The 24665-nt window shown below is 30.9% G+C and overlaps 1 protein-coding gene across 2 annotated transcripts; it reads left to right on the top strand.

The window, feature by feature from the left end:
- The first annotated feature begins 397 nt into the window (after positions 1-397).
- On the top strand, positions 398-14327 carry LOC101263981 (MADS-box protein CMB1-like). 2 transcript variants are annotated; one of them, NM_001288650.1, is made up of 8 exons: positions 2183-2451; positions 11333-11411; positions 11854-11915; positions 11989-12088; positions 12531-12572; positions 12651-12692; positions 12773-12921; positions 13983-14327. In NM_001288650.1, the coding sequence occupies exons 1-8, from the start codon at positions 2267-2269 to the stop codon at positions 14074-14076; spliced, it is 753 nt and encodes a 250-aa protein (NP_001275579.1). In that variant the 5' UTR covers positions 2183-2266; the 3' UTR covers positions 14077-14327. The 2 variants fall into 2 exon arrangements, with proteins under 2 accessions (XP_069147929.1, NP_001275579.1); XM_069291828.1 differs by lacking the exons at positions 12531-12572; positions 12651-12692 and having other exon boundaries at positions 398-2451; positions 13983-14307.
- Positions 14328-24665: the final 10338 nt, after the last annotated feature.

Genomic DNA, 24665 nt, shown 5'->3' with positions numbered 1-24665 from the left:
CTTTAAACCTTAGGTACTAGTTAAGAATTATTTTTCATTAGGAGATACTGTGTATTCAGTGAACATGATTTTTTTCCTTTTTATTATTCTATTTTTACATATCCTAATTTTTTTTACGGTCATTAATTTATGCTTATGATATTTATATGTTTTAAATTCTATTATTTATGTTTCTGCAAAGTTATTTAACATGTACACATATAATAAGTAAATATATTCATTATGCATAAAATAATTATTGTACTCAGTTTCAAGAATTTATGTTCTTACATATTTATCTATCTATCTATCTATCTATCTATCTATCTATCTATCTATCTATATATATATATATATATATATATATATATATATATATATATGAAGTCTCCCACTTATCGGTAAGTGTAATTTCTTTTATTTTTTTTAATCTATTAACAAATTTTTAAATTTTTCCCTGAGCCATAACAATTGTATAATTTAAATATGTTCTTTTTCTTACGAAATGTCATAACAATTATTCTCTTCTTTATTTTTATTTTAATATTGATTAAAGAAATAATAATTTATTATTTTCTCAATAATTCATTTATTAGAAATTCGTGAGTTATGTGATAATGATGAATAATGAAATTTATGTCAAAATATTATTAATATTTTGTATAATTATTTTTTCTATAATTTTTAGTGTATGAATATTAAAATATTAATAAAGGATTATTTGCAAGTTAATAAGAAAAAGACAGCTCGTAAGGGAAGCATCGACACGTTGGTAATTAAACACTGGCGATTGTACTATTACGTTGATGTTCGTGTCCAAAAGGTAATACGATGTATCAATGTGAAACATTAATTTACCCAAAACCACAAAAAGGACCTACACTTATTACATATAGGGTAACTCCATGTACACCTATATATATACATATAATAATAAAATAAATAATATACATTCATAAATAATTGCATATATATGTAGAGACACACTTTTTAAGGTGTATAAAAATATAACTTTTTAGAGTTCAGTTCTCAGGTGAAATTTATTAGTATCTGCTCTATCATTATTAATAGGTCTATGTTTGAGAACTATCACCAAGTTGATTGGGCTATTTTAGAAGGGTAGAGGTTTGACACAAAAGTTAATTTAGATAATATTTCTAATTGATGAATATAAGAAATATGTTTTTATTAATCGTACAGATACTTATAGTTTTACTTAATTTTGCTATTAGATTGATTTGTACAATTCGTCTTATAAGTATAAAATTTAAAATTTGTATAATTTTATTTTTGATTATATAAATCAAGAATTTTATGTATGTTTGTCCTAACTATTTGTATATAATTTATAAAAAAATTGATAATAAATTGTCTTGTTTGTATACTGAGAAACGAAATATACAAACAAATTTCTGAAAAAATTCTGACCGTATAAATACAGAATTTATATATATTTAACGTATTTATATATTCGCAAGTGAAACTTATAAGCAGACATAAATATGCATACCAACATAAATATACAAACCTCAATCTTAATAGCAAATAAATATAAATATAAAACACAATTATCGAAACTATAAGTCTAAAATCTTAATATATCTATTTTATTTGCTATTAGTAAGATCATGAGGGGGAGGCAGATGTGAGTTATGAGGATTCACTAGCTTTGACTAAATTGTTAAATAGTTAATAAGTATACGTAACAAATTTGTGTACTTAGTAGGCGTTTAATTATAGAACATTTTTTTAAGAAAATAAAAATTTCTTTATTTAAGTTTTTCAAAAAAAAAATCATCTCTTAAAATTTGTAAAAGAATTCATATTTGACGTGAAAAGATTATTACGTCATATCAGGGAATTAAAGAATAACCAGTTTAAATTATATTATTGTTTATTTATTGACTAGCGGATATTTATTTAATTATATTCTCAGTATTATTTTATATGACATCATTTTTTTAGTTGATCTCAAAAAAATGTTACCTTACTTCATACAAATATTCAAGATTTATATTAAACTACAAGTTTCCAAAAAATAAAAATAATTCTTAAAAATAAAAAATGTGTCACATAAAATGAAACATATATATTTAAAAATTTATATGTGACTTATCAATTTGAGTTGGGTTATATGAAAGTGACAAACGATTAGATAGGGCATAACAGTGCTTCTCTCTCTTTCCATTAAATTTGGTAGTCCACATACAGAGAGAGTAGAAAAAGTGTGTTAACCTAGAGTGGAATAATAGTGTTTTTCTTGTTAGAGACAAGAAAAGAGAGAAAAATGGGAAGAGGAAGAGTAGAACTAAAGAGAATAGAGAACAAAATAAACAGGCAAGTTACTTTTGCTAAGAGAAGAAATGGACTTCTTAAGAAAGCTTATGAGTTATCTATACTTTGTGATGCTGAAGTTGCTCTCATCATCTTCTCTAGCCGCGGAAAACTCTATGAGTTTTCAAGTGCTTCCAGGTATATATATATATACATATGTTTTTCTTCTTTTTGTGTGTGCGTATGTGTTTACTTACTTTCATTAATTAACTCAACCATATATATACATCTCTCACCTCAATTATATATATGTTTGAGATCTGAATGTCTACGGACTCCATTTAGGTACATATCTTTGTTTAGATCATAAATCATCTATCTTCATTCCTAAGATCTACTAATATATATGTATAAGAAGATCCATCCATCTATTAGGTTTTTCAACAACATATACAGTGAAATCTTATATGTGGGCCCACGTATAGCCATATGAGAAAATAGTGTGCACGTAAACATTATCATTACTTAATTATAGGAATATACATCCATTAGGTTTATCAACAACAATAAAATCCTCTAAATGGAGTCTAGTCATAGGTCTAGCCGTTTGAAAATGTAAAATATATGCCGATCTTATCACTATGTCATAATAATAGATATGTTGTTATTGAAAGATTCTCAATCTTTTTTTTTCTTCAAGGTAGAGATTCTTAAGTGGATTCATGTTTTTTTTATCAAAAAAGAAAAAAACAAAAGTGTCCATTTGTTCATCTAATGGGTTTTCCATGTTACCAATTCACTACACTGTTGAGATTTGATTATCAGATGTGTCAAGTTTCGTTTGGTTCCCTAGAAGGGAGAAAAGGCTGCTTATGCAGGCAGGGTATTAAAGATGATATTAATATCTGCAGTAATCAGTAACAGAATATATAAACTTAATAATAAACTTGAAGGTACTTAATTATCCAGCAGATAATCTTCTGTCTCACCGTACACTTTTGTTATATCATAAGCATAAGAATTGTTTTATCAAATATTACCAAACAAAACTTAGTTTTGTTTGGTAATATTTTATAAAATATGTTACCGAAAGTTACTTCCTATAACATATTTTATAAAGAAAAAAATTAAAAACTCCATATACCTAAGAAATGTAACCCCCCCTCCATAACAACAATTTAACAAAAATAAAAACCTACTTTTTTTGAATTTGGTAAATTAGTTTTCTATCCTTTTTAGTAACTTCCTTTCTTATTTTCTTTTTATATTGGTAAAGTTTAATATTACACATTATTTTAACATGTTATAATTTTTTGTGATGCTTAATTATTTGATACATGTAATAAACCATATATTAGAGCTATAAATCAATGACAATGCATGTAGATACAACTCATTTATGATATATTTTGTTTATATATATAACCAATTAGATAATTTGTCTGCGCTTTGTGCAGTCATAAATAATAATTGCATTGAACTTGCAAATATTTTTTTTTAATATCCATACATTAAAAAAAAAGAAAGAGGAAAATTGGTTCCTAAAATATTAGCAATATTCAAACATTTATTTGATTATTAGTCATTATCACATAACTTAAGAACGTCTAATGAATGAATTATTCACGAAATAATAAATCATTGGTTCTAAAAAGGAATTTCGTAATAAAATAAAAATTTAAGTTACCATATTCAAAAAAAGAAATTGTGCTTGAACATGAAAATAATTATAATTTTTGAACTTGTATAATGAATTTCTTCAATTCATAAGTGGGAAATTTCATATTTATGTAATAATAGATAATATGTAAGCTCTAATATAGTACTTTAGGTTATAGAATTTAATATAAAATATCAAAACATGAATTCTTGAAATTGAGTAGAGTAATTATTTTCTGCACAATGAATCGGAGACAATAACTTTGAAGAAATATAAACAATAGAGTTCAAAAGATGTAGTCAAAAACAACAATTAATATCATAAGAATAAATTAATGAGTGTAAAAATGCATACCACGATATGTAAAAACAGAATGGAATATAATAAAAAAAATCGAGTTCACTGAATACACAATGTTCCTTTAAGAAAATTATTCTCCTCCAATACCAACGAGATTACATCCTCTAAGGATGGAAATGATTTCATTCCCCAACTTATCCATATAAAAATAGTGGTGTTAGTATGTAACTCAATAGGAGTAAAATACACAAATATTTAATTTTGCGAAAGTAGAAGAAGAAGATCATATTTTTTTTTAAAATGAGAGGATATATCACTATTTTTAAACAACAAAGGGTAGTGTTAACAAATTTTTATTGTGTCTTGTCTAAAAGGTTACAGCTATTTGAAAAAGTTACAACACTTCGAAAAGTGAACAACATTTCATAAAAGTCGTAACTTTTCATAAAGTCGTAACTCTTCATAAATGTCGCAACTCTTCATAAAAATTACAACTATTGATAAAAGTCACCACTCTTGATAAAGATCACCACTCTTCATTGAAGTTGCAACTTTTCATAAAAATCACATCTTTTAATAAAAAAGAAAGACTAGTTTTTGGAATAAATTAATTTAAAAGAAAATTTTTGTTTGTGGTGGGGCGCCAAGTAGGCAGGCGTAGGGTTCTTTTTATATAAATATATATGATATATGATTCAATATTTGATATATATATATATAGAGAGAGATGACAATATAAGACAATTGCAAAAAATAAAATAAAAAACTAATCGAGTAAGTAGGCAAAAAATTATTTATAAAATATATGTAGAATTTCTTTATCAGATATGACTGCCCAAATCTTATATTCAAACTAAAATGCAAGATCAATGGTGCTATATATAGGGTTTTACACAAAAATCAAGATCTAGTCTTGCAAATTTAAATAAAAAACAGTGGTTTACGATGAGATAATGTAGCTTTTGTAAACAATAAAACTAGAAAAATAAATGCAAAGGCATTTTAAAGGATATAATAATGAAGATCAAAGGCAGAGAAGGGAAGAGGCAGCAATATAATGAAGGTAACATCATGGTTCCATTCTAATATATATGCTATTTTTCTTTAGTAAATTTCAAAAATAATGATACATTTTCATATTTGATAAATATTTAATGATACTATCAACATTTTATCTATATTGAGTTCCATTTATTTGACCAAAACCTCACAAAGATGTGCTCTTCGATCTATTCAAAATTTATTCAATTTAAGGATAGCTTTAAAACATGACAAAGTTTTCTCATATATTTCTTAAATTTTATATCCAGTCTAAATACGTATATAAACTAAAATGAAGAGAATAATATGAAGCTTTATTTGATGACATTGTTGAAATAACCAAAAGCTATAAGTGATACAATAGTAAATTTACCATTGGTCAATTCAGAATTATTTAAAAGCTAAAAAAGTCATATAAGTTGGGGTTGCTCAATGTATAGTTTTTGGCTTGTTTTAAGCATTTTAAAACTTTTTTTAAGCGCTTTTTAACATTGCTAAACACTCAAAAAATGATAAATAGTATTTAAATTTGATATGATTAGCTTAAAAGTGAACTCATATACCTTCAAAGTAAAAATCCCCAATTCGAGCTTTCAAACCACTTGATTTTGTGGATGAAATTATACTGAAGTTGAATATATCACTATTTATAGGGGTTAGTGAACTAATACCTTTGATTATTTGGTAGAAATATGTATCTTAGATCACCCTAATGAGCTCCCACTTTTAAAATAGGAAAAACCTCATATGAAGTTCATCACTGTTCATTATATATCACTTTTATTCAAAAACGTTTACAAATGTTCATTGTGACTAAATACCCTTGAGTGTCGAGTTTTCACACCAATAAGGCCTAATTAATAGGTAAACAAAACTATGTCAATCTTCAAAACGCAAATCTAATTATATTTTTAACAAGATTAGAGGTATATATACATATTCTCTTATGTTAACTCTTATTCATTATTGAACAAACTAAGTAAGTGTACCCAAGGTCTCAAACAACAGTTGGTACATTCTTTGTATGTCTTCCTTTGTCTCTTAATAGTCGTCTCCTCCTGTCGATGATTCCTCCAAATACATTAATCAAAGGAAAATCTTTCGCCCTCAACTTGCAAACTTGTCTATCTAAAATTGTTAACAAAGTTTCTTCATTAGAGAAACTATGATTTCTTGAATGTAGCAATTTGATGTGCCATGACTATCATCTTGATCAACATGCTTCTTAACCATCAAAAGATCCTAAACTAGATGCATGTCATGTTAGGAGACATATTAAGCTTGTATATAACTACACCAACATGCTTTAGGATCTCATAAGATCCAAAATTTCTTATTTGGGAGATTTTCAATCCAACAACCATCATAATGAGCAACGTGATGTTATAACATCTCTCTCACACTGCCAGAACAGTCTTATACCTTGTCGGAGTGAAGGACATCCTTAACTAAGTAGATTCACTAAGCTATACTTAAAAAGCAATAAGGAATCATCTAAAATGTGTGACTCTTAACCCATATTGGCATACATGGTTTATGGGGGTTATTAATTGTCTGAACACTCCCCCATATAAATCAGTGATCAATATTAATCCCAATAATATACACTATTATGATTTGAGACTACACCCTGGAAGTGGCCGGCTCTCAAGAACCATTGCTGATCTCCAAGCCAAACCCTCATTCTGGTTGACTACAAGCTGAAGGCAAACTCAAGTATACAAAGCTTAAAACATAATAAAAATAATATACTCAACTCGCCACAAAATAGGCATTTAAGTCTTTAAAACATTTTTAAAAATAAATGAAACAAACTTCTCAAACTGTAATGTATATCTATGAAGCCTCTAAATGAAAAAAATGAAGGCAGATGAGACATACGGCATCCTAACAACTGATATAACTAAGAGTACAAGTGGAGCCCTTCGGATGTAAGGAGGCTCATCAAAGCTAATGTGAACTCCATGTGGTATCAATGAAGCACCTATTGATGACCGTGAATACATGTATCTGCATCATGAAACGATGCAGGCCAAAGGGCTTAGTACGTGAAATGTACGAGCATGTAAAGGGAATTCAAATACATAAACATAGGCTTGAACTTTGATATAAAGGAAACATACTTACCTATTTTTAACTCAAGAATAAAAAACATAGTTCAACTCAATGAAAAGACACTCAAGTCAGTGAAATAGGCCGCAACTCAATAATAAGATATTCGACTATGGGTAATCAACTCTGGGTACTCTATTCAATATAAAGTAAGAATACAAATGCATTATATGGAAAGACTTTAAAACGGTAGAAAACAACTCAATGTATTGAAAATTCAATAGTAAATTAGTTTGTATGTAAGGAACAATATAAACTTTGTTTGTATATGAAAATACAAAATAAACTTTGTGTATATAAAAGTACAAAATATCTCTGTGAAAGTTTCTCTAACCAACAACCATCACTATGAGCTTTCTGATAATACCACGTTTCGCCCATGATGTCAGAACTGTCCTATGATTTTCCAGTTCATAAGACCTACTCACTAAGTGGATCCACAAGTCTATGCTAAAAAATATTTAAGGAATCGTCTAAAAAGTATGACTCATTCTACCCACGTTGGCTACATGATTTATGGGGGTCGTAAGTTATCTAAACTCTCCTCCATATCGATGCGTAATGCTACTCACAAATATACTAGCTCACATGTTTAAAAATATAACTCGTTTTGTTTGAGATCATTACTCAAAATCCTTCTCTTAAAAGAGATGATACTCAAACTGCTCAAAACTCTTTTGGAAATCTCAAATTCGTCTCATCTTAAATGTAAAAATATTTACTCTTGGGAATACATAGTTATCATATATCATTTTAAAGAAAATGAACTCAACTCTGTTCTTTCTCAACTCAAGTGCTCAGTCTTAAACCAAATTAAAAAAAAGACTTCTCAAAATAAAGTTTATGTCGAATTATGGACGTGAACAATTCAATTCAAAGTTTTCGATAACCATAACTAAAACTAAATACTCGAGACTCAACATCTTAGAACTCAAGAACTTAAATGGTAATACTTCTTTCAAGAATGCTCGACTCAGAAGGTTAATGCAGAATAATGTGCATGAATTACTCAACTAAAGGACTCACTGATACTACTCAATCTCAAGATTGCTCGACTCGTAGGGTTAATGCAGAATTATGTGCATGAACTACTCAACTCAAAGACCTTCATAGGTAACATGTAGTAGCCCCATGATTTGGAATATAATCCCAAAATGATTAGGAACTCAATACTCAGGACTTAGAACTTGAAGATAATACTACTTCTCTCAAAGATACCCAACTGACGGAGTTCATGCAGAATTTATGGGCATGAACTACTCGACTCAAGAGTCTAAAACACAATATGACACTCATGTATATAACTCTTCTCATTCTAATACTTGTTTTCTCAAAACTCGGTTTAACTAAATAGTTGATCTCAAAGGATTCACAATTGAACTCAAAGACTTTCTTTGACTCCACTCTTAATTCTCTCTTAAATTTGTATTTGAATTATGAATTTAAGAGTTATGATTCATGATATGGGGAATCTCAATAACAATATAGAAATTTGATAATTAGGAATAGTACTTTTAAAAGAAAACATGAATTCAACTTAAAATCAACTTATCTAAAAAATATTCAAATATAGGGAAAGTATCCTAGACTACTGTGCTACTGATCTGAAAGTAGATGTAGGATGTGAGGATGAACTAGTCCAACACTATGATAGCCTTACATACCTGGAATAACGAGGTTCTTGGAAAATCTTCACTTGAAGAAGAACTTGATTAGAAGCCTTGAAACCTAGCTTGAAGGTAAACAATCAAGAAAACCTTTCTTAAGATTCTTGAATTAGTTTATGAAAATCTCTATGACCAAGCATTTTGATTTTCACTAGTGATTCATAATTGTATGGAGGAATTTGAATTGAAAAAGATGAAATGCTTGGAGAAAAGCTATCTTTGAAGAAGCTTGAAAAAGATTGGAAAGTCCTGTACTTTGATTTTCCCTTAGGATTTTGTCTTAGGGTTTGAGATAGAAAAGAATGATGGACTAAAAGATGAAAATCTAATTGTTTGGATCCTTTTTCAGCCAAGAAATCCGTTTAGGGTTTTCTTGGAGACAAACAAAATAAAAAAGACCATTTTTAATATTTTTCCGTCGGCTAATTCGTAATAACATTGTATCATGTTATTGAAAGAGTCATAACTTTTTACTCAAAAATTGGATTGATGCGAAATTAGTGGTGTTGGAAAGTAGATTCAAGTACCTCTAATTGGATAGGTTATTCCCTACATAAGTCTTTATATTCTAAAAGATATGGTTGTTTGCACTTGACCTAAGTAGAATTTTACATGAAAACTTAATAGAGAAGGAAACTTCAAGAACTCATCAAGAAATTTCAATTGCTCAATATTTATGGATAAATTTGTAGAAGAAACTCATGATTGACATGCGGGTGAATAAACCCAACACTATGGAAGCTTACATACCTCAAAGAACTAGGTTCTTGGCGAAATCTTGAATTTCTTCAACGAACGCTTGAAACTTTGAACTTTTTCTCTTCTTGAACTCTCAACTAAAACCCTAGGCGTATATTAGGATTATAAAAGTTAACATGATAGGATTAGACCTTTAAAAACTTTCTAAAATGAATTAAATCTGATTTAGCATGAAAAAGACCAAAATACCCCTTACTATTTTCGGATAACTTTTCTTAATTGGACTGCCTGACTTCAAAAAGGTATATCTCACTCATCCGACCTCAAAATTTAGCAAATTCAGTGGCGTTAGAAAGCTAATTTAAACACCTTTCATTTTCCATCTCATGGCACACATAACTCATTCTTTAAAGAGAGCTATGATCGTTCAAATTAACTCAAATCTTAGAAGAATTTAGGAATGTCTTGAACGAGCTACATCTAGTGACCTTAACACTTTGGAAAATTTTAAATTTCTTAGTAAAAACTTACTCACTATGAAGGATGGTTCAAGTCTTAGCTCAAAATTTTCCTAAGTTGCTATATATACTCATGCTCATATGTTTAAAACCAAAACCCTTCCTCGATTTGAATTAATTACCAAAAAGATTCTCTTAAAAAGATAATGCTCAAAACTCCCCCTAAACTCATTTGGAAATCTAGGTTTCCCTTGTTTTAAATATAAAAACATTTACTCTTGGAAATATTTAGTTCTCAGATATTCACTTGAAAAAAATTAAACTCGACTCTCATCATCTTCATACTCAAGTGCTCAAGTCCTAAAACAATTTATAACTAATTGTATAAGACTTCTCAAAATAGGGTTCATTCCGAATTATGGACGTGAACGACTCAATTCAAGGATTTCAATAACCATATATATAACTCAATAATAGGAACTCAACAACTCCAGAACTCAATGATACTACTCATCTCAAGAATGCTCGACTCACAGGGTCTTTGCGAAATTATTGGGCATGAACAACTCAACTCAAAGACCTTCATTTATACCATATGGTAGTCCCATAATAGGAATATAATCCCAAAAAAATTAGGAACTCAATACTCAAAAACTTAGAACTCGAAGATATTACTCATCTCAAAGATATTCAATTTATGGAATTCATGCTGAATTATGAGCATGAACGACTTGACTCAAGGATCTCAATAATAATGTAGACTCATGAATACACTCTTCTCATTCTCATACTCACATACTCGAGTATTAAAATAAATTATAAGTAATTGCAGAAGACTCCTTGAACAGACTCAAAAGGACTCCTTCGAATTTTACTCTTAATGCTACCTGAATTTTGTATTATAAATTTAAGGATCATGATTATGATATAAAGAATTTCTCAGCATATATGAAATGAACGAATTTGAGCATTGAACGTCTAACCTCATTTTTTAATTATTGTGATATGTAGAGTGGTGCAAAATCACAGATACCTCTCTTGATGCATTTCTATAGTTACGTTGATGTGAGATTATATATAGTTCAGCAGCAGCATGTTGGGAAAATTACTAATAACTCTTCTTTTATATCAAATTGTTGAAGCATGATGACAACACTTGAAAAGTATCAACAATGCAGTTACGCATCTTTGGACCCGATGTTACCGGTTAGTGATACTCAGGTATTGTTTATCTACTTTATCATGTCGTAAGTATATTATTTGTAAAGATATATATCAAGATAGTTCGATTGCGTACACTTACATTTTGATTATGTTTGGTGAATACTATTCTAATACCTTTTTTTTTTCCTAAAGCCTAACAAATAAAGATAATTAAGATGGGAACGTAATTCAAGTACAACATGGTTCCATACGTGACATATTTACACATATAGTGGAACCAAAAGAGCAATTTTTCCTAATATCATTTTCTAAATATCACGTGTGCCCGTGATTCTTTTTTATGGACATGAATTTTTTTTTTAATATGAGTGGAAGTAAGGTTCGATCTTTCTATCTGCTTTGATATCATATTGAATCGTGTGATTGTCTCTTTAAAAAATTAAGCAAGAGCATATTTTATTAATTAATTGTCTTTCTCGACGTTTTTCTCTTTCAACAGATGAACTACAATGAGTATGTGAGGCTAAAAGCTAGAGTTGAGCTCCTTCAACGTTCTCAAAGGTAAGATATTAGTGATGTAATTAAATGATTTTAGTTAGATTTACATAAGTTTTTAATAAGTGAAAATTAATAGACATATTCTTGGAGAGGATTTGGGCACACTAAACTCGAAAGAACTTGAGCAGCTTGAGCACCAATTGGATGCATCTTTGAAGAAAGTTAGATCAAAAAAGGTATATCCAAATACTATAACTTAAATATATTGTAACGATTTAATTAATAGCATGTGTCACGTTCATCTATTCTTTAGTCACAATATATAGGGGCATGTCCTTAACAACGTGCCATGCCTCGATAGTCATTTTTGTCTTTTTGTGCGTATGAATTTAACTTTGACACAAATTTTTGTAGTAATAATAACTCATGCTTTAGCATCTTAGGAAGCAGTCATATGAAAAACAGAAGCATATATATATATTACATGAGTTAATTTAATTTAATATAAAATTTAATAAAATTGTGTCTCGCTATAAATAATTTTATTAAAAAATTATATAAATATATTATTTTTTTAACTGGCCGCAAAGTTATATAAATTGATAGAGAAAGAGGTTTTGGTGTAAGGTTCATTTTCCAACAATTAGTTTTATAATTTGTAAGTGCACACTTTATCAGACTCAATCTATGCTGGATCAGCTGGCAGACCTTCAAGAAAAGGTACACTGCCTTAACATTACAAAATTAATTTATTTCATCAAAAGCATATCATAAAATTCTGACAAATAAATATATTAGGAGCAAATGCTGGAAGAAGCAAATAAACAACTAAAAAACAAGGTACATATCTATATATGTGTGTTAATTAATTAAGTTGATTTTGTATTTTTGTTTAATGAATAATTGTTTGTGATCATCAGCTGGAAGAAAGTGCAGCTAGAATTCCACTTGGATTGTCATGGGGAAATAATGGAGGACAAACAATGGAATACAATCGACTCCCTCCACAAACTACTGCACAACCTTTCTTTCAACCTCTCCGTTTGAATTCTTCATCGCCTCAATTCGGGTAAGTATCTTATTTTATATGACTTAGTTTGACTTGACATAAAGTTTAATAAAGAAAGAAAGACTTTTAAAACTTATAGTGTAAAATAAGTGAATAGATATATATGTGGTTGTACTAACACTACAACAAAAATAATTTTCAGCGGCATTAAATATTGACATTAATAATGAGTGCTAAAGACTTTATCGGTATTAGTTAAGTGTCATTAGGATCAATGTCGTTAAAGGCTTCACGGACATATACAAAGAGTGACAATTGCCGCTAATGATTATTTTTGTTGTAGTGAAAATGAGTATTTTAAAGTTAAATTGTTACATAATATAGAAATATGTCAGAAACAGGACAAATATACCACCGAACTATCATATATGTTATGGAGATATTCTCAGTCATACTTCTGCGACATTGGTACTCATGTCGTCCAAAAACTAGAACATATATATACCCTTTATATATTAACGAAGATACAAGTGTCATAATCTTATGCACCGATTCGATATTTATTAAATATCGAATCGACGGATAAAATTATGTCACGTGTCCCTATTAAGTCTTCTATTAGAGTAAAAAGCATATATTCTCTAGTTTTTGAACGAAAAAAGGTATTAATATCTCAAAAGTATAACGAAAAGCATTTGCATACAATTTATGATAATTTGGGGCATATTAATTTATCATTCCCCCTTTTTTTGGCACTGATTAAAAAGAAAAAGAAAGTTATAAAAATTGGGATAGAGGGAATAATTGTTTCATAGGGAAAACTTAGAAGCTTCTCAGTATGTCAGTGAGAATGTGTTTCCTAATTAGTGAACTATGGTTTGGTGAAAAATAAAGAGAAAAAAATCAGTACAAATTTTCCACTGATTAGCAATGAGAAAAATATTTGTTTCTAGTAGTATGAGGAGAGGATAGTCCGCATAAATAATCCTTAAATTTGTGGATAAATAAACTATTTTCAATAGATTATCGTCTCAAAATAAAATAAAATGATTGCAAGAAAAGAATAATAGGTATGCTGGTAATATGTATAATACACTCAAATTTATTTGCTGTCCATGCAGATACAATCCAAATATGGGTGCAAATGATCATGAGGTTAATGCAGCAACAACTGCTCATAATATTAATGGATTTATTCCAGGGTGGATGCTCTAATGGATTAACATAGTAATATTTGTTCTCTTGTATTGTATGAACTAATATAATTAATGTTGTTTTTGTGGTGGCCACTAATCTGTATTTAGCAACTTACAATTATTGTTGAAGTAGTGAGGAGAATAATTCACTCAACTTGTTATAAAAATAACAACTGCCGGCCCCATCTCAACTATGCACTATGACATCTTGGAATTTATGATATATATATGTATCTAATATTTTTGTTTAGATTAGTGATGCTTGTTAACAATTCAGTGTATAGAATTCTAGCATATCCTTTGAGGATTAATCCTCTTGAATATAACATAATGAATGGTTACTTTTGATGTTTAACAAATAACTACAGAACAATCAGGTCTTTAAAGATATCGGTTATGTCATTAACATAATACCAAGTGTTATGCAAATACTGAAAGAATGTATATTATAACAAGAAGTTACAACTCAAACTATAAGGTACATCAGTAGCAGCAGATGTTACAATGAAACGTACATGACCTTTTGTTGGTAGATTCGCTCTTTTGTTGAATTCTAAGAAACGTGACTGACCCAATTTTACATCCTCTTTTGGAATCGTATAATTGTCAAAAGTGAGTTACTGTTTATCAGAGTTATTATAGTCCGAATACTCATAAGGTAGGGTCGACGCCTCCTCTCACCAAACTGTACTTGCAAGTTTTCCGCAAAAAGCTTTACACGCCTACTCTTAGAAAGAACACTATTTTCCTATAGTTAGGTAGTTCTCCAATAATTTATCAGGCATTGTACGAAATATTTGAAATACAGGAAAGAAATATCATTCGGGTAAGATTTCCAAAGGGATTGCAAATGGATCCGCCGGTTCACCAATCATTGATGATTCTAAAACGGCTCTTTATAACAAGGACAACGAAACTTGATCAAATACAATAGGGGAATCGATGCCACATCTATGATCTCAAAAAGAAAAATAAAGGCTCGTCGGGGTAAGCAGTCTGAGTATAGTAATAATGCACTTATCTTTGTTCTCTATTACCTATTAAATCAAAGCAAAGCTTTTGATCTCTCCCTCAAACTACCGCCAATTTGAATTTGTACATATAGGACAAATGCTCCCATTACCATTTCTTTCTGTATTTAAATATTATTAGTATTTGAACACGCATGTTGCGCGTATACCCCTTTTCAGTGAGCATAAGTATTTTTAAAAATTGCATCAGTATATAATAAATATATTCAAAAATCAATGACATCCAATATCTAAAATGTGGATCTTGAAAATTCTTATGTAGTACTAAATTGATTTTAATTTGAGTTTATGAGTTAAAATTTGATATAAATTTGTCAAATTTTATTAGTTTTTATATAGATACTATGTTTTGATAAAAAAAAAATTAAGTTAATTAAATTTGTAATTACCAACTTAATATACTCATATCATCAATTAACCCTTGTCCTACCATCATAATCAATATTACATTCTAAACGAACTTCATTTGATATGACTCATCGCGATTATAATATATTTTAGTTAGAAAAGGAATTCGACGTTTCTTTATATTTCGTGGAATTGTATTGTTAAAATTGTACTTGAAAATTAAAAAGACATGATAAAAAAATATTACGACATGTGAGTGATTAGTAATATAAATTCTGAATGAGAAAGGGAGGGATAAACTATGGATCAAATAACTAAAATAATCAACTAAATTAATATGGATTGCTATCCTCCCTTCTTTCTTTTGGATGAAAGCTCCATTAAAAAAATTAAATTCAAACAAAGAAAGTGAAGTCAAATAGGAATTGAATATCAAATCACTCAACATGCCTAAGCTCATAAATACATTTTACATTTATTATTGGGTTATGACTGTTGTTATCAAAACTCAATACTTAATTAGCTTAACACACCAATTGTTCCCATGAATCTGCATATAAAAATTCAATAAATTTGACCTACTATTGACAAAATATAATAATAATAATAATAATAATAATAATAATAATAATAATAATAGACAAAGAATTGTGCTAACAAAAATATTATGTTAGAAGGAAATATAATTTACCCCATTCGTATTGACACAACTCAAAGCATAGCTCTATGCGATCGACACTGAAGCATCTCATCAATTGATTTTTCATGTAACGAAGAAAATCATCTCATAAGCTATTGACATAAAATTACAAATTTTATTTTACATCAAAGATCAAAATCTTAAACATAAATTAAACATCATAAACTATATTATAAGTAAGAAGTAAGAAACAAAATAAAAAATAACTTAAAGAAGAACATGCACAATGTAGCAGAAAGAATAATGTTCTAATGTTCTTTATCAAACTCATAATAAAATAGAATGTAAAAATCAAGAAGAAATACATATATGAAATGAAAAGATAAGGATCAGTTTCTTTAGAAGATTATTAATGAACAAGTCTTTTTAATATATTTATATTTTATGTAAAAATATATATTTTAAGTTCAGTATGATATGATTGTTATTTAATATTTTGTTAATTAAATATATTTATTTAATATAGGGGTAAAATTGTAACCCAACATTGTACTTCGATGCTTCTCACTTATAATAATACTAGTTTCTGATAACGTGCATTGCACGTTTGTCACTTACTATCATTACAATTTTTTATTTATTTAGAAGTGAGTTATAAGGTATGAATATTGAAATTAACAGTATTAATTTTACTAATTATTTTTTATTCATTAAAATAAATCATAAAATATAATGGTGCATTAGCTATCAAACCATAAATATGTGAATCATGACTATAAAATATGTCTATGAATTCATGATAGAAAAATAATAATAAATGTATCTAATGCCTTTCATGAAATAACAAAGGCGCGAGACAAACTTATCAGAAATATAAATTTCAATTACACATTTTGAATTTTCTATAAAGACATAAACATCGAATCTTAACGACAATACGATATGATTGTCTAGGGAATGCAATTATTTGTGATAATTCCATGCAGCGGCGGATCTACGTGGACTAATGGGGGTGCCACGACTCTCAGTGATCTAGAAAAAAATGTTGTTTATATATGTAAATATGTACAATAATTCAATATATATCACTTGCCACTTAGTAAGTGAAATTTGGAATAGCTCATTTGGCAAAGGAGTTGCTCTGCCATGCAGCAAACCCAGGTTCAAACCTCACTGTCAACAATTTTGTTTGCTTGCTCCTTTTCTTCTTTTCTTTTTTGTCTTTTTTATTAGTATGTAAAGGGTTTAATTTTTTTTCTCCATTCATTCTTATTTATTTAGTACTTTTTATTAGTTCAAATTGTCTCCTTTTCATGTTTAAATTTAATTTTCTTTTTTAATTTTTTCTTGCACTAATTATTAATCTCTTGATATGAGTGTCGCATGTTTATTTTTATCAGCTAATGAATACTGCATTATGAACATCAAATAAATATTATTAAAAATATATTTAGATAATAGTTTTTTAAAAAAAATAAGTTTTAAAAATGATGAATATTGTTATTAGATCTTTTTTTAAAATAAATTAAAGGTTCTTTTCATCTTCACTGACGTTCTTGCAAAGTAAGATGACTAGAGTGAAACTACAATTTTTATTCTTTTTGTACTATATATCTCCAATAACACATAAAGTCAATGTAATATATTATGTTAATGCTATCAGATGGTATATACAAGCTCAAATTTTAATGTGAAAAAACTTTCTTTCCCTCAAAGTTTCAGACTTCTAATTCCAAAAAGGAAATAAAAATTGAATTGTTTAGTCATCTCTAATATCAAAATATCTAAAATAAATTATTACTAACATGCGTAATTAATCATTTTATTTATAAAAATAAAATAAAAATCAGTAAACCGAATTGTAACCAAAAATTAAAGCAACTGATCCTTTTGTCTTACTTGAACGTTGTGGCACCCACTACCTCAAAATCCTAAATCCACCCCTGAGCCCATGGGTTTATATATGAGTATATTTTATTGTATTTACATAAAATATAGAGCTGTTTGTGTTAGTTTTTGATGATATGATGTTTCAGAATTCATTAAAAAATATCACTTTATTCAAATAGTAAAAATAATTAATATCTTTTAGTTTTCGAATTTAATTTTTATTAAACAGAAAATAAATTAACAAAATAAAAAAGCAGACGAACCAATAATAACATTATAAACATACTTGTGATGAGTCATATATAATTTGAAGGAAAAATATTAAAAATTCAAACTTAAGAGAAAATAATATCTAAGTCATACTAAGATTAAAATATTTTCTCTAACTAAGATCTTAATCTTCAATCACCCAAAAATTAAATAGGAGAAGAAAAGACTCTTGTAAGAGAAATGATGATGTATACAATTTAAAAGCCTATATGTGAAAATAAGAGAATAAATATATTGCATAAAAAAATTGTAGCTGTGAAAAATACCATGTGTGATTCTCAAAGGTAAAATTATTTTACTATTACCTGCAAATTATACACTTTCATCATATTTATTGTTGAAATTTTACCTTTTCAAAAATGAAAAACTAGCTAAGAAAAAAAGGTAAAAAGGGAAAAAAGAAACAAATAAAGACTAATAAAATAGAGAAAGGAAAAAACCCAGTGAATATCCTGACTAAAACTGCATTAAAAAGATACTTGGATAAATCAATATACCTTGAATTCTAAGAACACTTCAAATTGCATCACATATAAATCTAAGAAGAGGCATATTCTACAATAAGAGGGGGGAGGGGGGGGGGGAGGTAGAAGAAAACAACAACAAAGAAATAGTGTTAAAAATTTGAAACTTTCCAGTTCCCAAAAAAAATTATGAAGGGCAGGGGATGCTGGAGACTATGAGATTTCTAGGTACGGGGCGTTGATTCTTGGGCGTCGTTTAGACACTGCCTAGGCAGTCTCTCGCCAGCCTTTGGGTCCTCCTTAAGGACTCTTTTGCTGGTCCTCGGGGGTCATGCCCTGACGTTAAGAATCTAAATACGTCCATCTAGATGTTAGGATTTTCCCCTATCAATTTGAACTCCAAACAACACGTAAAACATGCAAAGGAACACTAGAACACACTACTATGCTTAAAGGCTAACTTTTGGAACGTCTTGGTCGTTCTTTGATGTTTGAATTCAAAACTTTTCAAACGATTATCACAAGTTGTGACACACTTAATAAACATGTTATTAACTCTTTAAGTCACATGTAGGCTCTAGATACCTTAGTTGATTTTGAGGGTCTTGACAACGCGCCTCTTAGAGCACCAGGAACGCCAGTTCTTTCCATCTCCCTCCTCCCATCTTTTTGTACTAGTTCCTTAGTGTACCTGTGTTTTATAGCTGAATCCAACACTCTATGATACGTCTAAAAATCATGAAATCATCTATAAATATTAGATCATGAACCTTGAATCCATAATTCAATTCAAGGAAAGTTAAGAGTCAAGTCTAGAAGTTAAGAATCAAGTCAAGAGAAGTTCATAAAGTTTTCATCTTTCACAAACGTTTTTACTTTGTTTTAATACTTAAGTTTTTAGTTAAGGAAAGAGAAAGAGTAAGAGTTCATTTCTTCAATGTTATAAGGAAACTAAGTATTCCCAAGAATTAAAATGTTTTCAACATTTAAGCAAGAAGAAACACCAATTTCCAAGAGAGCTTTAAAACTAAGTTTTGAGTAATTATCTCAACCCAAAGAGAGTTTTGTTTTAAAAAAATATGAGCTAAGTACATTTTTGGAGTATTATTGAGCACCGATATGGGGACGCGAGTTCAGTAACTCAAGTCTTCATAAATCATGTAGTCATCATGGGCAGTAACAAATCATACTTTTTAGATGAATTGTAAGTATTTTTGAGCATAGACTAGTGGATCCACTTAGTTAAGACGTCCTATATGACGGTAAAGTATAGGATAGTTCTGGAAGCGTGGGAATGACATTGTATCACCACTTAGGATCATAATAGTGGTTGTCGGTTAGAGAATCTCCTACAGAAACTATATTACTTTATTATATGAGTAAAGTTGAGTTGTTATTGCACCTCTTTAGAAAATTGAGTTATTATTTATTGTTTTAAATGCTATTATTGTGTTATATATTGTATTTGAGTTGAGTTATTCATGAGTTGAGTAAAGTCAAAGTAAGTGTTTCTTTAAGATTCCTTTCGAGCTTATGGTATGTTTAACATTCCACTCACATATTTGTACATTCAATTTACTGATGGCAGTTGGCCTATATCGTCTTATGATGCAGACACAAGTAAGCAGGATCAACATCAAGTGCCTTGTTGATCAAGTTGAGCACTCAAAGTCAGTTGATGAGCCTCCGTACTTCTGGGGGATCCTTTCATATTTGCTTAGGTTTTCAGTTGTTAGGATGGTTGTAGGTCCTGTCCCAACATCCCTCTTTATTTTAGAGGTTTTCATATATGAGTAGTTATAGTTCTTTAGTCTTTTCAATTTCAGTTATATACATTAAGAGTTGAGTTACCATTTTGGCTAAATTTTATATTTGTTTAAGACATTGCATGAGTTATCCTTTTAAGACTATCTCTTATGTTTCAGCCTTCCGCTGAATAAATAAGTCAGGACAAGGGTTATCTTGGGGCAAACAATGGTTCTTGAATGTCAGTCCCGCCCAGGGTGTAGGCTCGGGATGTGACAAACTTGGTATCAGAGAATATAGTTCAAGAGTAATATGGAGTCAATGAAGTCGTGTCTGTAGAGTCCTAGTTATCAGTGTGAAGCGCACCACATCTACAATTAGGAGGTTGCAAAACTTAGAAAAATACTCTCTCTTCTTTCATACTCACTTTGTGTGTTAGATTTGATCTATATAAAGTTTCTTTCTAACTCATGCTAGAGCATAACCGATTGTAAGTTGGGATGTTTTTTAGAGTGCTTTCATGGGGTGTTTCTTTCCCCATAAACTAAGAGATGGTTTCCAACATAAGGAGCAGGATGAGTTTATTCGTTGTTGGGTTGCTTCGTATGTCAAAAAAAGAAAAGTAAAGCACTCATGCTAATATGTGATATGGGCATTACAAGGTTGATAATTCTGTGCAACAAGTTGAGGAGGACAGGCTGAGGGATATGGAAGAGTTTAAGAACAAGTGAGTTAAGATATCAAGGAATGAATCCGAGCAGCGAAAGATTAATGTAAACTGGTCTTCTTTCCAACAAAAGCATTAGGGACCTGTTCCATCATGTTCCAGTGCACCTGCATCTAGAAACAAATGTGAGTACAATAGTCAGATTTCTTATAACTTCAGGGCTAGACGTGCCCAATCTCAGGATAGTGTGTCACAAGTAGGTAACTAGGATCATGCATGTGCTAAGTGTGATAAAACGCACCCATGTAAGTGTCGTGATGATATACTGTGGTTTCACGGTATTATTAATACTTTTTCCTTAAGTTTAGTGTGTCCAAAAGCCTTTTTGTTCTAATTTTTATATAAGTTTCTCTTTGATTTGCAGGAATCTGTCCAAATCTGAATGCGGAGATTTTGAGCGAAGAATTGCAGAAGAGACCACTTACGGAGCTTATGAAGGTTCGTCGTGCTTGTGACGGTCCGTAGGTGGCAGCATAGTGCAGCTGCTGAAGGAAGATGGAGAAGTCTGACCAAGTGTGGGATTACAAAGCTTGTGACGGTCCGTCGCGGCTATGACGGTCCGTCCTGCAGGTTCGTCGTGAAGATCAGAGAAGTGATCCCAGTACCCAGATTCCAAGAGTTGAAGTGTTTTAGAACGAAGGCCCTCGACAGACCGTTGTGCCTATGACGGTCCGTCATACTTGCCGTCGAGGGGAATGAAGAGAGTTACACAAGTATGGGACGACAGAGTCCACGACGGTCCGTCATGACCACGACGGTCCATCGCGAGGTCCGTCGACCCAGCCGCGTTTTGGCAGATTTCCAGCAATTAGAATCCTTGTTTAATTAGGTTTTTGTTTTTTTATAAATAGTTCAAAAAACCTCGTTTTTGAGGTTAGACTCTGTATTGTTAGACATCATATTATTAGACTCTGGATTATTGATCATTGATTACTTTGAGACTTTGTGAGATTATTGATTATTTTGAGATTCTTGCAAGTGATTTTTGGTGATTAATCAAGCAAATTTTTGGATTTTAATCTTTCTCATTGAAGTAAGTACATGAATTCTTATATAACATCTTTGAATATTGTGATTATGGCTATGAGTAACTAAACTCCATAACTAGGGTTGTGGGAACCATAGGAAAATAATGAGATAAACCCTAACTAAAATAACAATTCTTGAATAGTGTCTTGCATGTATTAATAATTCTTTCGTTTAGAAGTCTTTTTAACGATGGCCAACATTAGAACTCGCCTTAATGCTACTTGCCGGACCAAAGAGGTAGTTAATAGGAAAAGAATTATTAACATAGATTTAGTGTATACTATCTAATAGGCTAGTATTGATTGGTACGAGATAATAACTTAGTCAAATATCGAATACGATGCTTAATATGAGGTAAGGATGAGGGTTAGGATAGCAACACACGTAGCCGAACCAAGGTGCGGAGTGAGATTTTCTAGATGCCGGATCAAGGATTTAGAAATAAATAACTTATCACATTGCATGCAAGATACTAGGAAAGAATTGTTATAGTTAGAATTATCAAGTTATGAACCTGCGGGGAGCACCTAAACCCTAGTTACTTCGATTAATTGATTAAAACCCAACATTCAAAGCTGTTAAGTGTCTCTCTCAAGTTCGTTATTTATTTTCACTCATTTAGAAATAGAAACCCCCCTTTATTGTTTTTACTTTCCAAGGAAGTCATTGACCAAACAATAGTAATAACAGGTTGAAGTGAAGTCTAGACTATTTTCCTCGTGGGAACGATCCCAACCTCACTAGTTGGGTTATTTACTTGACACGACCGCTTTACTTCTTATTTAAGAAATAAGATTGAGCGTATCAAATTTTCAGAACTATTCTCCTCGTATGAGAAATACACGGAGAGGAAGAGAACCCTTGTTTACCTACGATCACGAGCTAGAGCGTACATTGCGCAATATGAATCGAAACTTGGGAATAAATGATGAGGATCCGAACCAGAACATCCCAGATCCAGTGGATCTTCATGGTCAGATGTTACCCGACGCTCCGGGTGAACATCAACAGAGGGGACAGAATCCAGTTCCACGGCCCCAAGCATACTACAGAGTGTATGATAACATAGCAGACTCAGATGGGCCACTTGTCTTGCGCCCTCTACCCACAGGCCACACTTTTGTGGTAACTAGTAGCTTGATGCAAATGCTCACTGCCAGAGGTTTGTTTTCAGGGCTACCTTCTGAGAATCCACATGCCCATATAGCTAAGCTAAGGGCAGTGTGTAAAAGTTGTGTGGGGAGGCCTGATTTGGATCTAGATGTAACAGGTCTCAGAGTGTTTCCTCTCTCACTGACGGGGGAAGCTTCTATGTGGTTCACTGAGCTCCCATACAACTCCATCTTCACGTGGAACCAACTAAAGGATGTCTTCTTAGCACGCTACTATCCGGTCTCCAAGAAATTAAACCACAAAGACAGGGTGAACAACTTTATGGCACTACCAGGAGAGTCAGTTAGTAGTTCTTGGGATAGATTCATCTAATTCTTGAGAAGTGTTCCAAAATCACCGTATAGATGATGAGTCACTGAAGGAATACTTTTATCGGGGATAGGATGATAACAATAAAGCGGTGTTGGACACTATACCTGGTGGATCTTATGGAGAATGCCCTTATGCTGAGATTGCAGAAAAATTAGAGAAAATCTCCCGAAATAACAAAGCTTGGAGTACTAGGAAGTCCGATACAGGGAGAAACACCTTCACAATGCAGTCCACTCACAACCCAGCCACAGATGAGATTCGTGAAGAAATGGCTCAGATGAGAACTGAGCTTGGGTTGGTACTAAAACATGTCACATGGGGTGCAGAAAAGATAAATGCAGTCAACTACTTGGCTAAAACACCACCTCCTAACGATGAGTGCTATTATGCGGAGGACACTTATGCAGTGAATGAGCAGACGGGGGGTTTCCGACCAAGCGCCCAATGCTCAAATCAGGATAACTGGCGCCAAGGTCAAGGGAACCCAGGTCGGAACTATGGTAACTACAACCGTGAGGGTCATTATGTCCGTGATGGAAACTAAAACCGTGACAACAACTTTAACAGGAGTAACTATGCTAATAGAAACGACAGGAATGGGCCCTATGTCCCTCCTCAAAATCGTGAAGTTACTCCTAGGGATGGTGGAGATAGTATGGCGCGAGTTGAGGATATGTTGCACAAAATGATGAGGAGGTTCGACACTAGTGATGAACACATTAAAGAGTTGAGGTGTGATTTAGCTAGTATTGGGCAAAAAGTTGATACACATGCAATTTCGATTAAACAGATCGAATTGCAAGTGGCCCAATTATCTGCGATAGTGAACACACGACAACCGGGCACTCTTCCTAGCAACACTGTCCAAAATCCAAAGAATGATGCGCACTGTATGGCAATCACTACTTGGGGTGGTAGGCAAACCATTGACCCACCTATGCCATCTACTGAGGAAAATGTGAGAAAGAATAATGATAA

This window comes from Solanum lycopersicum, chromosome 12 (genome assembly GCF_036512215.1).
Source record: "Solanum lycopersicum chromosome 12, SLM_r2.1".
Taxonomy (NCBI): Eukaryota; Viridiplantae; Streptophyta; class Magnoliopsida; order Solanales; family Solanaceae; genus Solanum; species Solanum lycopersicum.
This window is presented reverse-complemented; position numbering and strand designations above follow the sequence as displayed.

Excerpts from the sequence above, each read along its gene's own strand:
- LOC101263981 (NM_001288650.1), top strand. The coding sequence starts at position 2,267 with ATGGGAAGAGGAAGAGTAGAACTAAAGAGAATAGAGAACAAAATAAAC. Across the intron at positions 2,452-11,332 it reads GAGTTTTCAAGTGCTTCCAG|CATGATGACAACACTTGAAA; the intron begins GTATATATATAT and ends AAATTGTTGAAG. Across the intron at positions 12,089-12,530 it reads AGAAAGTTAGATCAAAAAAG|ACTCAATCTATGCTGGATCA; the intron begins GTATATCCAAAT and ends ACACTTTATCAG.